The sequence below is a fragment of the Trichechus manatus genome, unplaced genomic scaffold (genome assembly GCF_000243295.1).
Source record: "Trichechus manatus latirostris isolate Lorelei unplaced genomic scaffold, TriManLat1.0 scaffold00122, whole genome shotgun sequence".
In the NCBI taxonomy this organism is placed as follows: Eukaryota; Metazoa; Chordata; class Mammalia; order Sirenia; family Trichechidae; genus Trichechus; species Trichechus manatus.
Genome location: NW_004444058.1, coordinates 2916606 through 2931633, shown reverse-complemented (window position 1 = coordinate 2931633; position 15028 = coordinate 2916606). Strand labels below are relative to the sequence as shown.

The 15028-nt window shown below is 62.8% G+C and overlaps 2 protein-coding genes across 2 annotated transcripts in view; both read left to right on the top strand.

Moving 5' to 3' along the window:
* The first annotated feature begins 6994 nt into the window (after positions 1 to 6994).
* MIB2 (MIB E3 ubiquitin protein ligase 2) lies at positions 6995 to 13441 on the top strand. Its single transcript, XM_004384334.2, has 18 exons — positions 6995 to 7244; positions 7350 to 7521; positions 8460 to 8566; positions 8667 to 8861; positions 9017 to 9159; positions 9275 to 9382; positions 10097 to 10201; positions 10287 to 10449; positions 10524 to 10657; positions 10740 to 10888; positions 10973 to 11129; positions 11229 to 11389; positions 11471 to 11597; positions 11687 to 11920; positions 12392 to 12570; positions 12648 to 12835; positions 12911 to 12976; positions 13158 to 13441. The coding sequence occupies exons 1-18, from the start codon at positions 6998 to 7000 to the stop codon at positions 13394 to 13396; spliced, it is 2874 nt and encodes a 957-aa protein (XP_004384391.1). The 5' UTR covers positions 6995 to 6997; the 3' UTR covers positions 13397 to 13441.
* Positions 13442 to 13444: 3 nt separating this feature from the next.
* MMP23B (matrix metallopeptidase 23B) overlaps positions 13445 to 15028 on the top strand; it is a 4302-nt gene continuing 2718 nt past the window's right edge. The window contains exon 1 of the mRNA XM_004384461.1: positions 13445 to 14202. Within this exon, the coding sequence (XP_004384518.1) occupies positions 13445 to 14202 (758 nt within the window). The remainder of the gene's footprint in view (positions 14203 to 15028) is intronic.

The window sequence follows — 15028 nt, the reverse complement described above, 5'->3', positions numbered from 1 at the left end:
CGACTGACTGGCTGGCTGACAGACAGCGCTCCTCAGGGCCCCCAGTGTCCCCGTGCCAGGCGGGCCGGACGGAAACTTCCGGGCAAGTGGAGGGGTCACTGGGGCCCTGTGGCCCGGGCAGGGGTCTGGATGGGTACGGGGCGCGGAACGACTTCCCCTAGGAGGGCGCGCTGAAATGACAAGGGGCGGGGCGGCCCCGAGGGATGCAGGCAGCAGGGATGAGCCCCCCAGCTCCAGGGAAGGGGAGCGGGGGGCAGCCCCTTCCCCCTCCCCCGCCCTGCAGGGCCAGCCGCTCGTGCCCGGTGCGCGTCCCGGGGCGCCGGCCAGAGGGCAGCGCAGGCCTGACGTCTGCAGAGCCGGGGCGACTCCGGGCGGCAGGTGGCGGTCCAGCGCTTCGGCTGCTGCTCTCCAGACAGTGACTGCAGTCCGTGTCGGGCCTCCAGACCCCAGGGGGCCCGACGGGTCGAGAGGCAGGCCCCGGGGAGCTCGGGGTGTGGGGCGTGGGCCTGGGAACGGGTATGTAGACAACGGCAGCTCCCCAGAAGCAGACAGGTCGGCCTTGCGGCTACGCGGTCCCGGCGGAGATGCAGGTACTAACTGTGTGCATCTTGGCGTCTCCGTGGCTACAAGGCTGGATGGCTTAGGACTTGCTGTGAAACTTGGAGCGGCCAGAGGCCAGTCCCAAGTCTCCAGGCGCCTGAGCTGCAGGCAAAGGGTCTCAAGGCGGGTAGGCGGGCGCGCGGCTGGACAGCCAGACAGGGGAGCTCTTCCCTGGCTTGTGGAGCTGAGCAGAGTGGGCGGGTGGCCTGCGTATTGGGATTTGCTGCTGTCACTCCTCTACCTTGTTTGTTTTTGAGTGTGTGTGCATATGTGGGAGGGGGAGTGATAAATGATCCTGCCTCCCCCCCCCCACCGCCCGGTCAGAACCAGTTAGGAAAATAGCAAGGTGCCAGTGTGTGACTCCCTAGCTCCTGCTCCTCCTCTCCCATCCACCTGACCCTGTTGCTCCAGTGCGTTCAGATGTAACAAGTGCCTTAATGGCTATCAGTCTCCGCTCAAGGCTGGCTCTGCACAGCTGACAAGTGGTGACGCCCTGTCTGCAGAGTGTGTCCTGTTTCTGGCCCTGCCTAAAGGGCCGCCACCTGGGTAGCCACAATTAGAGGTGGTGACAGCTCAGCCATTACTTTGGCCTGTTGCTAGCAGGGTTCTTGGTGCTGTGCCATGTTGGGTTTTCTGTTCTGTCTCAGGCTTCCCCCGACTCCCCAGTAGGCTGGGCCCCCTGGCATCTAGGATGTCCACCTCCATGTTAGCCAGAGGTGCCACATGGCAAAAGCCTGGGATTCTCCTTTTTTTTTTTTCAGTTGATTGTGCCACAGTGTTGATTCCACAATCACCAGTAGGCACCAGGAAAGGATCAGCAACCTCCTTGCTCCCATGACAGTGCAGTTCCAATTAACTTTATTCTTTTGAATGAAGGCAATTTGCTAGCTTCCTAGCTAAATGTGATTCAATTTTTATGGTCTTTGAAAATGTCTCGTAGAAAATAGTCACGAGTTAGGGAAATACCGCTCTTATATACTGTCCTGATTTGTGATTTGGAAATAGTTCTGCCCTCCAGGTGCTCGTGGTTTCTTGTGAAGAGAAACCAGGTACCAGTAGAGGCCCCCCCCCCCCGTCATCCTGTTGTGTGGTTAAGATCACAAATGCTGAAAGTGTAAAACTCTCTCTTAAAAACCATCTTCCTCTAGATTCGCTTGCTGGTGGCCCATCCTACCTGCTGGGTTCTGTGTTGGCATGGCTGCTGGGTTCCAACAGGAAATCTGGGCAGCTGACCACACTGGTGACCCAGAGAGCCACAGTTAAGCACCTGGGATGCTGATGCAGGGCTGGTGTGTGCTTTAAGGTAAGTTCTGATTTTACTAAATCCTATTTGTCACCCGAGTCCTAACGCACTGACCATCTCAGGGTTGTTTTAAAAACGAAGCAGCAGCTTCTGAGGGGTTTCCATGCCAGCCAGGGCCATCCCCGTGAACTCTGGGGAGGATGGCAGAGTCCAGTGTTTCTGGCAAAGAAGAGTCAGTCACTCTGTGGGTGAATATTCCCTGCAGTGGTGCCAGGCTTGAGCATGCCTTGTTTTGCAGCGCTACATTCCAAAGTTTGAAGTGTGTCTACAAGAGGGATGGCAGGGAATGGTCAGCGCCTGTTCCTCGTGGACCTGAAACAGGGCCACGTGAACACCAAGCAGGCAACTCCCCAGAGCCCCGCCACGCACACTGGCCGTGACTCACTGCATGGCTCTGAGCCTCCTCTGGCTTTGGTGTTTCTGGGGAGGCAGGGCGCAGGCCAGCCTTGGGTGTCTGCAGCTGCCTCCAGCCCAGGGCGAACCAGCTGGAATACCCTGGAGAGGTTCTTGTGGCAGGAAGGGAGGAACCAGCTCAGGGGGGCGTCCTCTGTACCTGGCGCCTCAGGGGCCAGGGCAGGAAGGTGCAGTGGCAGCTCACAAGCTGCCTGCTGTCCAGGAAGGGCTGGATGAGGGGAGATTGTTAGGAGGTGGAGGGGGGCCCTGGGGTGCATCTGTGACTGAGAGTCTGACCAGTCCCCAACCCCTCTTAGATCTTCCTTCCCTTGGGTGTTTTGGGCAAATGCAGTGCGGCTGGCCTGGGTGCAGAGTGCAGTCCTGACACCGAGAATGCCCTGGGACTCACTTGGGACTGGGGCCCAGGTTCACCTTTTGGGGGCCTGCAGCCTGGACCCTCAGGGGCCCAGCCTCCCCCAGATCCAGCCCTGAGCCTGAAGGGCCTGTCTGGTGGCTAGAGGAGGACAGTGATGGCCAGGGCAGCCCACGGCTTGAGTCGTTTGTTGGTGAGCCCTGTCCTGAGATGGGTAGGCTGCCTGGGCGCCCACAGCACCTGACCCTCCTATGACTGTCAGGATCCCTGCCACCCAAAGCTGGGACACTGTCCTGCCTTCTGTGAGGAGACGCCTCCTGGGGGGTAGTGGAGGGGGGCTGACGCCAAGTCCCAGCCAGGTCCCCTTCCTCTGGCTGTCCTTGTTGTGCCCCTGTTTCCTAGCCCTGCCATCTCCCCACTTGCCACCCCTGGAGAGGCCTTTGGAGTGAGGCTGTGAGCCCTGGGGCTGGGGGGGCTGATGTCATGGGGGCATGACCAGTGATGATGTGCCAGGCCCTGGGGATAGTGGTGACAGAGTCCAGGCTGGTCTTAGGTTGCTGGAGAGGCAGGAGGGAGGTGGGTGGAGCGAGAGGCTTGGGAAGCCCCCAGGGCTGACCTGGAGGTTCTGGAACTCTGTGCAGTGTCCCTGCAGTGGACTGTGGGTCCTGCCTCTAAGGATGTGGGGGCTGGAGAGGAGGCAGCCAGGAGGCTTCCCAGAGCTTGGCACGTCGCGGTGTGTGGGAGGACATCGAGTAGGAGAACCAGTGCTGTCTCCCAAGGTTCCTTGAGCACTCTCTGCCTAGGGCAGCCTGGGCATCAGGGACTGCTGGTCCCAGGTGGCAGCGCTGAGGCTGGGAAGAGGTCCCAGGCTTAGTGTTTTCGCCTGCTGTGTCTTGACCCTCAGCTCTGGGAGGGTAGCTTTTGGCCGGGGGCGAGTTTGCTAGCCAGGGTTGGTGGACTATCTGGGTGTGCTCCAGGTGGCTGCTAAGAATACCATGTGTGACGCCAGCAGGTGCTGGCCAGAGGCACCAGAGGGTGACCCCGGCCTGCTGCCCATCCAGAGTGGCCATGGGCAGAGGCCTGGTCCTGGTCTCATCTACCAGACCCTGTGGGGCTCACTCTCCGCCCTGTTGCCATCCCTTGCCCATTCCTTTGAGGCTGGAGAGGGTCCAGGGCAGCAAGCAGCCAGCAGGGCAGGAACAGCAGCTGGTGGCCAACGGCCTTCGGATGGTGGGGCAAGGCTGTGGGGGTGATGGGGTACCCTCTCTGAGGGACACTGCCAGTCTGTTCTGCCTGCCCATACTTGTGCGGTCTGCAGTTGCCTTTCTCGAGCCCCACTCTGGCAAACTCCAGCTAAACAGGCTTGTATGGGAAGGGTAGGGGCAGTGAGGAGGCTCAGTGTCTCCCACCCAGCCCTGACCAATTCTGGTGGTCATCACACCCCTCGGGAGCAGCGGCCCTGTCCTGCCAGCAGACCACTGTCTCTGCCCCCTCCCCGCCCCCGTGTCTGCAGGGAAGATCCCTGCCTGGAGGAGGCTGGTGGGGACAGCCTGTGTGCTCCTTGAGTGACCTCCTGCCAGGACAGCCTCTAGTGGGGACAGGGGGCTCCCCTAGGTAGAGTCAGGGGCCATTACCAAGGAGGGGACATGGCAGCTGGCTGGCCACTATAGCTGTGTCCACTTTGGACTTGTGGAGCTCGGCTCTGTTCGGTCACCACTCTCTCCAGCCCCCAGTGCCAGCCATACCTAAGCTGGGCTCATGGTCTGTGTTTAAGGACAAGAATGACAGGTGGGAGTAGCTCGGCCCAGGCCAGCCCTTTGGGACGGGGCCTCGGATCGTCACAGGAGCCGAGCAGAGGCCCCCTCAGGTCTCCATCTTCGCATACCCTCACTCGGTGGTCAGAACATCGAGGCGAGTAGGGGCCGGGTGGTTGCTGGGCTGTGGCAGTTCTCAGACATGGGTGCTCACTGCCTAGTGTAGGGAGCAGTCTGTGTGGTATGGTCGCCCTAAGCAGTGGTCATGTCCTGCTTCTGTGCTCAACTCCCTGAGGAGTGGCCCTGGCCTTGGTTGTGCTGGAGGTGCCGGCAGGAGGCCGTGCCCCATATGAGCAGAGCCTGGCCTTGTGGGCCCATGGCATGTGTGCTTCCTCTGGCCCCCACTACCCTGGGCTCCCTGCCACTCAGCATCCTGAGACCATCCACTGGTGAGGTAGGGCCAACCACCGTGCCTGACCACTGTGGTAGCTGCTCCTGGGACCCTCCCCCTGTTGAGGGGTCACGGGCATTCTCGCTGCAGTGGGCCTGGGTTCAGCTGTGCACCCTGGAAGGAGGAAGAAGCTTCTCCCAAGACCTCATGCTGCTGTCTGCTGAGGGTGGGCCGGGCTGTGCGGGAGGTTGTGTGGCCAAAGGAGGCACTGCCTGGACCCATCAGGCAACATGGAGCCCCCTCCAGGAAGCAGATATCTGCCATTTGATCAGAGGCTCCTGATTTGTGGTGGGTCAGGAAGGTTTGTCCTTTAAAAGGCTCGGATGTCTGTGGAAGCCCTCTGGAGGTCCTGAGCAAGATGAGGAAGGGGCCATGACAGGGAACCTGCAAGAGGGAAGCGGGAGGGCCAGGCTGCCAGGCTTGAGTGCACGGCTGTGGCCTCAGCCAGCAAACAGAAGGGCATGGTCAGGAGCAAGACTGAGACCCTGCGCTCAGGCGCGCCCTGAGAGCACAGAGAAGATTTCGGTCCTGCGAGGCCCTGACTCCTAGAGCATGGGCAGGTTGAACCTCCAGAAAGCACTCAGTGGCTAAGATACGTGTTTCAACTATCTTCCAGATACATTCGTGTCTTTAAAAAAAAGTTTTTCTGAAGAATAGCAGAGTACAGAAAGGACGTGTATCATAGGTGCACAGCTTGATATGTGTTTTGTAAAGGAACACATGTATAATCGGCACCCAGATCAGGACGCGCCCCCGGGGGCCTGCCTCCTGTGACTCCTAGTGCCCTGGATTTGCGAGGCCTGTTGGTGGACTTTACATAAATGGAATTGTGTAGCGGTCGCTCTTTTGTATTTGGTGACTTCCTTCAACATCACATTTGTGAGATTCGCCCTGTCTGTGCGTGCAGGTGTGGTAGTGTCACACTCCACTGTGGGCTAAGCCACATTTCACGTGAGGACACGTGGGAACGGTGCTGCTGTGAGCATGGGTGTGATCCCAGTCATATGTACCTGGAGCTGCTGGGTTAGTCCTCTCTAGAAGGCCTGGAGGAGCGTGTGCCCTCGCTGGCACTGTCCGCCAGATGTACGTGGGGTGTAATGAGAGTCCTGGTGTCCAGAGAAGCCAGGTGTGTGGCGTCATTGGAGGGGCTGTTCCAGTGTTTTCTTGTTTTCTGTTGGGCTGTTTCTAGGTGTTACTGACACAGTAGATACAAGCTCTTTGCGCAGGAGGGTAGTATTCTCACTCATGTGGTGCTGCCTTTTCAGCCTCTTAGCTGGGCCTTGAGGAACAGCTGTTCTTAACTTTAATGCAGCTGTGTGATCAACTGGCTGCACAAATAGTCTGTTCCTGTCCGAAAGCTTTTATTGTCTTAACTTTTACGTTCGCACCTGAAATCCAGGTCTTTTAATTTTTAAACAAATGTGTCCTGATGGTCCCGGTGTGCTAGCCCAGTGTACTAGCACAGCCGACGTTCAGTGGGTGCTCACTGATGGAGCTTCCCAGCCCCACACTAGGCCGGACTACTGTTCTGTCTCACTAGGACATCCGTGGTGGTCCCCACCAAGCAGCCACAGAGCAGGGGACTTTGTAAAGTACAGACCGACGTCCCTCCCCCACCTCCACTGCCCTCCCTGATGGGTGCCACCTCTGCACCTTCCTGTCCTTGTGGTTAGCAGTTTGCCTGCCACAGGGCATTGATTTGCACGTGCAGGTCCCAGTCCCTGGAACGCTGCTCCTCCTCCCCCTCTTTGTCTAGTTCTCCGTGTTCAGACTGAGTCTTCTCCCTGGTCAGCCTTACCCGCACCCATGAGCAGGTGAGAGCCCATCTCTCCTCTTCCTCTTGACCTGCTAGGGCGTGGTGTATAGACGCCCCACGTGATGCTCCGATTCCTCTCCTCCTCCAGGCTCATGGCCAGATGGGGCTGCGGCACTGTCTCCCAGCCGCAGGCCTGGAGACCCCCGCCAGGCCCACCCAATAGCAAGCACTCAGTGAACACATGTGGAATGGCTAACTGCAGTACAGCACGGGGCCTGTGGATGGGTCGGCCTTGTGGGCCTCCCTGGCACAGCCTGAGAGGGTGGGTGCACTCTGCCTGCAGATCCCTAGCAGCCCCCCGCCCACCATGGACCCGGACCCCCAGGCCGGCGTGCAGGTGGGCATGCGCGTGGTGCGCGGCGTGGACTGGAAGTGGGGCAAGCAGGACGGCGGCGAGGGCGGCGTGGGCACAGTGGTGGAGCTCGGTCGGCATGGCAGCCCCTCGACCCCCGACCGCACGGTCGTCGTGCAGTGGGACCATGGCACCCGCACCAACTACCGCGCTGGCTACCAGGGCGCCCACGACTTGTTGCTCTACGACAACGCCCAGATAGGTGTGTCGAAGCGCGGGGGCGGGGCGCCGGGAAGGCGGGGCGCCAGGAAGGCGGGGCACCGGGGTCAGGCCGTCCCACCTGACTCCATCTTGGCCACGCCCCCAGGCGTGCGGCATCCCAACATCATCTGTGACTGCTGCAAGAAGCACGGGTTGCGGGGCATGCGCTGGAAGTGCCGCGTGTGCTTCGACTATGACCTGTGCACGCAGTGCTACATGCACAACAAGCACGACCTCACGCATGCCTTCGAACGCTACGAGACGGCCCACTCGCGCCCGTGAGTACCACCGCCCAACAGGGCTGGGTCTGGCAGTACTGGTCCTAGGTGGAACCCATAGTCTTGGGGCAGGCCCCCTTGAAGGCGCTGCTGAAACCCGACCAGGCCTTAGCTTCTGTGAGCTCTCAGGCCTGGAGCTGCTGCCCGCCCTTCAAGCTTAGAGACAGAGCTATTTCCTGGGAGGGTGGTAGGACCATGGTCACTTGGGGCCTGGGCATTAAACAGCCCCACCCCCTGGGGAAGGCAGCTGTGGCTGTGGAACAGGTCTGTGGAGGTGGGCGCTATGACCTGGCGCCACCCCAAGGGCAAGTGTGGCCCATACAGTTGCAGGTGCTCAGGGGCCTGTGGGGATTGCAGGCAGCAGCTGCAGAAGAGGTGGTCACATCCTGAGGGGCCGCAGGCTGGCAGTGAGCCCAAGGCAGGGTGGCCAAGCTGGGAGCCAGCTCCAAGGCAGGGCTGGGGAGACTTGCTGGCCTGACTGGTTTGTGGGGAGGGCAGGAGGAATCTTGCTGTCGGGGGGTGCCTCTGTTTCCCATGAGCTGAGCCCTTTTCTGGGCAGGCCACGTGCCGAGCACTGAGGATGGCCCTGAGGGGTGCCCGGCTCAGAGGAGGCAGCAGGCCAGGAGCAACCATGCACATAGAGACCTTGCAGTGAGGGTGGGCCTGGGATGCCATCCCAGCCTGGCATCAGGGAGGGGTCTGGGGGAACGTAGTTAGTAAGCTTGTGTTCAGGGTATTTGGAGGCCCATGGAGCCTCCTCCCAGGGTATGGAGGGTACTGACCTGCCAGGCTGGTTCAGGGCAAAGCTGGGCCTGGGAGCGGGGCCCCAGTCAGGGTGCGAGCAGGTGCTGGGCATGGAGGAGCAAGGCTGGGCACAGCAGACGGCCTGCCCCATCTCACCTCAACCCTGGCGTGCCTCAGGACCCCCTCTATTGCAGCATCACGCTGAGTCCTCGCCAGAGCCTCCCAAGGATCCCGCTGAGGGGCATCTTCCAGGGGGCAAAGGTGGTCCGAGGCCCTGACTGGGAGTGGGGCTCTCAAGATGGTGAGTGGGCAGCAACGAGGACTGGGGTGGGGCTGTGATGGGCTATGATTCAGCCTCGTGGCGCAGTCTTAGCCTGCCAGCAGGGCCTACCTCTTCCTAGGAGGAGAAGGGAAACCAGGCCGTGTGGTGGATATCCGTGGCTGGGATGTGGAAACAGGCCGGAGTGTGGCCAGCGTGACATGGGCTGATGGCACCACCAATGTATACCGCGTGGGTCACAAGGGCAAGGTGGACCTCAAGTGTGTAGGCGAGGCGGCCGGTGGTTTCTACTACAAGGAGCACCTGCCACGGCTTGGTATGAGGCTGGCCCCACCTGACACCATGTACACCCTGCTCTGCCACCCTCCTCCCTTCAGCTCAGCCTCTAGGGGCAGAGTGGGGACAGGGCTGGCAGGTGACATCCCACTGGGGAGGGGGCACTGCCTGAGGCCTATCTGCTGCCACCCACAGGCAAGCCAGCAGAGCTGCAGCGGAGGGTGAGTGCAGATGGCCAGCCATTCCAGCACGGAGACAAAGTCAAGTGCTTACTGGACACGGATGTGCTGAGGGAGATGCAGGAAGGTCACGGCGGGTGGAATCCCAGGATGGCTGAGGTGAGCTGCACCCCATCTGCTGTGCCTATGTACCCCTCCCCTCCTCTGGACCCCAGCCCCCTCTTCCCCCAAGAGTTCTGCTCAGTGCAGCCACAGCCTCCATGACGCACCACAGTTTATCGGACAGACGGGCACCGTGCACCGCATCACAGATCGCGGGGATGTGCGCGTGCAGTTCAGCAACGAGACCCGCTGGACCTTCCACCCCGGGGCCCTCATCAAGGTGCGCCACCGAGACCCCAGCCCTGAGGATGAGGTGACCCCCAGGGGTCAGTGGGATAAGGTCTATGAGGAGGGGCGGGAAGAGGGTGCAGGTACCGAAGGTTCTGGGGAGGCTGAGTGGTCGGGCTGGAGTGGAGCATCCTCATCCTGAAGTCGCTTGGCTTGTAGCCACAGCTGGGTCTGCTTTCTAAATGATCCCTCTGGCACAGCATGGGGAGCAGACGGGAGTGGTGGAGAGGCTATGGGGAGGCCCATTGTGAGGACAGGGAGGTGAATGCTTGGCCGAAGGGGTGGGGACTGAGTGAGGGGCACAGGTGAGAGCTGTTTGGGAAGCCAGATGGCAGGAGTAGGGGAGGGGGAGGAGGGCACCACAAGTAGGGGCCTGGAGGGGGACAATGCGGAGATGGGGATAGGGGAGAGGGGCTTAGCTTGGGACATTGGGGAGCGGTGGGATAGGTAGGTGTGGGGGGTATTGGCAGGATAGATGCCTGGGGAGGAGTGGGCCTGGACTGTCTTTGGGCACCATCCCTATGCCATTCTGGTCCCCAGGGGTGAGGCCTCTTTGGTCATCACCACCCCATGCTGGCTGCCCGGCTGCCTCTCAGCTGTCACCCCTATGCCCTGGGTGGGCCTTCAGGGCTGCCCTGGTCCTGTAGCCCTCATCTAGCCTGAGCCCCTAGCTGGGGGACACCTCACATGCTGTTCCCTCATTCAGCACAACTCCTTCTGGGTGGGCGATGTGGTCCGGGTCATCGATGATCTCGATGCAGTGAAGCGACTGCAGGCCGGGCACGGCGAGTGGACAGATGACATGGCCCCCGTGAGTGTCCACTCCACTGCCCACCCCACCTACCCACTCCCCTGCCCTGGAGACTCGTTCGTGATCCCACACTCCACCTCCGTAGGCCTTGGGCCGCGTCGGGAAGGTGGTGAAGGTGTTCGGGGACGGGAACCTACGTGTGGCAGTCGGTGGCCAGCTGTGGACCTTCAGCCCCTCCTGCCTAGTGGCCTACCGGCCTGAGGAGGATGCCAACCTGGATGTGGCTGAGCGTGCCCGGGAAAACAAAAGTAGGGGCAAGCCTGGGTGGCCAGTGGGGGGCTGGGGTTGCCCTGTCCCCCCCTGACCTCCACCCTGCCCCTAGGCTCCCTGAGTGTTGCCTTGGATAAGCTGCGGGCACAGAAGAGTGACCCGGAGCACTTGGGGAGACTTGTGGTGGAGGTGGCACTGGGCAATGCAGCCCGGGCACTGGACTTGCTGCGGCGGCACCCAGAGCAGGCAAGGCCCCAGGACCCACACCTGGCTAGCCCAAGGAACAGAGCGCCAAGGGCTCTGGGCTGATCTGCTGGCTTTCCCACAGGTGGATGCCAAGAACCAGGGCAAGACTGCCCTGCAGGTGGCCACCTACCTGGGCCAGGTGGAGATGGTGCGGCTGCTGCTGCAGGCACGGGCAGGCGTGGACGTGCCAGACGATGAGGGCAACATGGCGCTGCACTATGCGGCCCTGGGGTGAGGCCCACTTGGAGTGTGCTGTTGGGGCACATGGGAAGGGTCCTGCTGACTGGCACAGCACCCCTGTTTTCCTCCCCCCAGGAACCAGCCAGAGGCTGCCAGGTTGCTGCTGAGCACGGGCTGTTGCGCTGATGCCTTTAATGGCTCGAGGAGTGCAGCACTGCACATAGCCGTGCAGAGGGGCTTCCTGGAGGTGGTGCGTGTGCTGTGCGAGCATGGTTGTGATGTCAACTTGCCTGTGAGTGCCAGCACCTGGGTCTCCCGGCTCTGTCCCCAGGGTCAAGGTGGTGGCTGGGTGGTTTTCCGGCTGAGTGACCCCGGCCCCACCCCCTGGCAGGATGCCCATGCCAACACACCGCTGCACTGCGCCATCTCAGTGGGAACTGGAGCCAGTGGCATTGTTGAAGTTCTTACTGAGGTGCCGGGCATCGACGTCACCGCCACCAACAGCCAGGGCTTCACGCTACTGCACCATGCCTCGCTCAAGGGCCATGCACTGTGAGTGGGATGGGCAGGTGGACAGCTGGCCAGGCCATTGAGACAGCTCTTGGGCTCAGTCGGACCTCCCTGCCCCTGCAGAGCCGTCCGGAAGATCCTGGCACGAGCCCGGCAGCTGGTGGACGCCAGGAAGGAGGATGGCTTCACAGCACTGCATCTGGCCGCCCTCAACAACCACCGTGACGTGGCCCAGATCCTCATCCGAGAGGTGCCAGTACAGGGTCCAGGCCTGCCCAGGGTTGGGGAGTTGCCCCCCGCCCCCGGGGGCTGAGCCTGTGCCCCCTTGCCCTACCCCAGGGCCACTGTGACGTGAACCTGCGCAACCGGAAGCTCCAGTCGCCGCTGCACCTGGCTGTGCAGCAGGCCCACATGGGGCTGGTGCCACTGCTGGTGGACGCCGGCTGCAGTGTCAATGCCGAGGATGAGGACGGGGACACTGCCTTGCATGTGGCACTGCAGCGGCACCAACTGCTGCCCCTGGCGACTGACGGGGCCGGGGGGGACCCAGGGCCCTTGCAGCTGCTGTCCAGGGTGAGGAAATGTGGGCTTGTCTGGCTAGAGAGGTGGCCACAGGCTCCTGGCGGGGCTTGGGTGACTATCCACCTTAAAGCCCCAGGAGCCAGGTCCACTGGGGGGGAGGGGCAGCCTGGGGGACTTGGGGTCTGCAGGAGGCGTTGTCTGTGACTCCCTCCCACCACTGGTGTGGCCAGTGCTCCTGACCAGCCTGGGAAAGTGGCAAGAGAGGGGCCCAGTGGGGGGGTGAATGGTTAGAGGTGTGGTCTCAGAACGCAGCCTCTAATGCAGTGCCAGGGAGCTTTTCCCGCCGCTGCCAGGGGTCTCACACAGGAAGGGAGTTCCCAGGGAGGAGACCACCTCCATGCTCAGGCTGCTGGGGGTGGTGGGTGGGGCCACCTGGTGCCCGCAGAGGCTGCTACAGACCACTGTTCAGGCCTAGGGCCTGCTCCAGCGCCCAGCCCTCATCAGGTCCATCTCGCTGACCAGCTGCAGGCCTCGGGCCTCCCGGGCAGCGCTGAGCTGACTGTGGGCGCGGCAGTTGCTTGCTTCCTGGCACTGGAGGGTGCTGATGTGAGCTACACCAACCACCGAGGCCGGAGTCCGCTGGACCTGGCCGCCGAGGGCAACGTGCTCAAGGCCCTGCAGAGCTGCGCCCAGCGCTTCCGGTGAGCTTGCACTGGAGGGGTTGGGGGGTGGTCTGCAGCGGCCCGGGCCCTTTAAAGCCCCTACTCTTCCCATACAGGGAGCGTCAGGCGACGGAAGGCAGTGGGGGTGCGGCAGGGGCGCGGCACATGCTCAGCACCCCCAACACGGTGACCAACCTGCACGTGACAGCAGCAGCGGGGCCCGAGGCGGCTGAGTGCCTGGTGTGCTCTGAGCTGGCTCTGCTGGTGCTCTTCTCTCCGTGCCAGCACCGTACCGTGTGCGAAGGTGAGTACTGGCGGCAGTGGGTCGGGGAAGGGGTGGAATGAGGCCTCGCCCAACGCGCCCCCCTACTCTTCTCAGAGTGCGCCCGCCGGATGAAGAAGTGCATCAAGTGCCAGGTGGCTATTAGCAAGAAGGTGCGCCCAGGTGGGTAGGGCGGGACTTGGCATCTCTCTTCGGCTCACCTGACTCTCGGTACACCAAACGGAGGGGGCGAGCGCCCCGCCCGGCCACGCGCCTGCTCCCGCTGTACCTCCTTTAATCCCCTGCTTCCCCCCACCCCCCGGCCGAGGGTTACGCCCCCTCCCCCCACTCTTGCCCCCTACAGACGGCACGGAGGTCGCGAGCGCCCCGCCCGCTCCTGGCCCGCCGCGGCAGCTGGTAGAAGAGCTGCAGAGCCGCTACAGGCAGATGGAGGAGCGCATCACCTGTCCGATCTGCATCGACAGCCACATCCGCCTCGTGTTTCAGTGTGGCCACGGCGCGTGCGCACCCTGCGGCGCGGCGCTCAGCGCCTGCCCCATCTGCCGCCAGCCGGTGCGCGACCGCATCCAGATCTTCGTGTGAGCCGGCCGTGCCCGCTTCCCTTCCCCCCCGTGTTTTATAAAAGGATCCATGCACTCTGGCGTCTGTTCCTGCCTCTGGCCCGTACCCCCGCCCCGCTGTCCCGACCTGGCCCCTCTCCCATCCGGCCGGGCTCCAGCCAGACGCGCCCCGCCCCCTTCACCGGCCCCACGTGTCCTGGACGCTCGGGGTCCTCGGAGCCCCGCCCCAGGCCGGGAACAGTCTCTCCGGGGCCGGACACAGACTGCCCGCCTTCTCCCCACCGCGTCTCCGGCTGTGTCCAACCGAACGGGGGGCCGGATCGCTCTGTCCTCCAGCTGTGCGCTCAAGCCGCGCCACCCCATTCTGGAGCCCGGGACCCCGGTGTGGGCCCAGCTAGGGGCCTCCCCCCGACCCCTAGCAGCACCCCTGCCCCCTCCCAGACACTTCCTTGTCCTTATGGGGGCAGGCCGCGTCCCCGCGGGAACTCTGGGTCCTGGCTTGGCGGCTGAGCAGGGATGGGGTGGGGGGCCGGTCGGATATCGGAACCTGAGAACATGGGAGGGGGAACACGAGCCTGGGAAGAGGATAGCACACGCTGGCGGGACTTGTTGGAGCAAATATTTAGCCACTAAGGGGGGCGCTGCCCTGGGCGGTATCCGATGCTTTCCAAGAACCACCCCCCGCGCGCCGCCCGCCCCGTGGAGCCCCACGGCTGCCAGCCAGCTGCTTGGCGCTGACCTCGCTGGCCAGACCCACGCTGTCACCCTGGGAAAGACTGGAATGGAGGGAGGGGAGGGGAGCGGACCGGACGGGTCCTCCCCCCTGCAGTACGCCCTGCCCTCGAGGGCCGCCAGCCCCATTCCTCTCCCCGCCCAGAGGCGCCCCGCCAACCCCTGCCTGATCGGCCCATAGCGCCGTCGTGTTTTGGGGGCTCAGCGTACCCACGCTTGCTTTCTCCTCAACCTAGACCGTTCCAGATCTTCGACGCCCCGCACCGAACTTGGCTTTCCATTTCTCCCAGCCGGTTCTGCGCGGAGGGCGCCATTCAGGCACTCCCGCTCCCCACCCTCCCACGCACGACCCGTTTTCCCCCAACTTCCTACCTGGGGGGGGGGGGTCCGGCCCTCCCAGGCCCGCCCCTCCGCTGACTTCTTCCCGGCGCTGTCGAGCCCCCGTCCCGCAGCCTTGTCCCCTTTGCGGGCTCCTTCCTGACGCCACGTCCCCACGTCTCACCCCCACCCCCACTCCGACTCTCTCCGCCCCATCAGCCGCCCCACACTCAGTCGCCGCGTCCCCTCCCCTCAGCTCTCGCGGGGACGCGTCCTGGACTGGCCCCACTGAGCCGCCAGAGCCAGGACAGAGGCTCGACTCCCGGGTCTCATCTGGTGCCTGGGGTGTGGGCATCCATTTGGAGAAAAAGCCATTGGGGTCATTCAGCCGCACATTCAGTTCCCAGCCAGTGAGGAGACCCCGTGGACGACCCTTCCCTAAGTCTGAGTCCCTGGCATGCGCCCCCTCCCTGGCCGCCTGGGGCTGCCACACTCTCTATAGAGTTTTCTCCGTGCCCCTCCAAGCGGCCCTGCCGGTAGGCCCTGCCCCGGCCACTGCCACCGACCCACAGGACGCGGGTCCCCGCGGCCCAGGCTGCAGCGG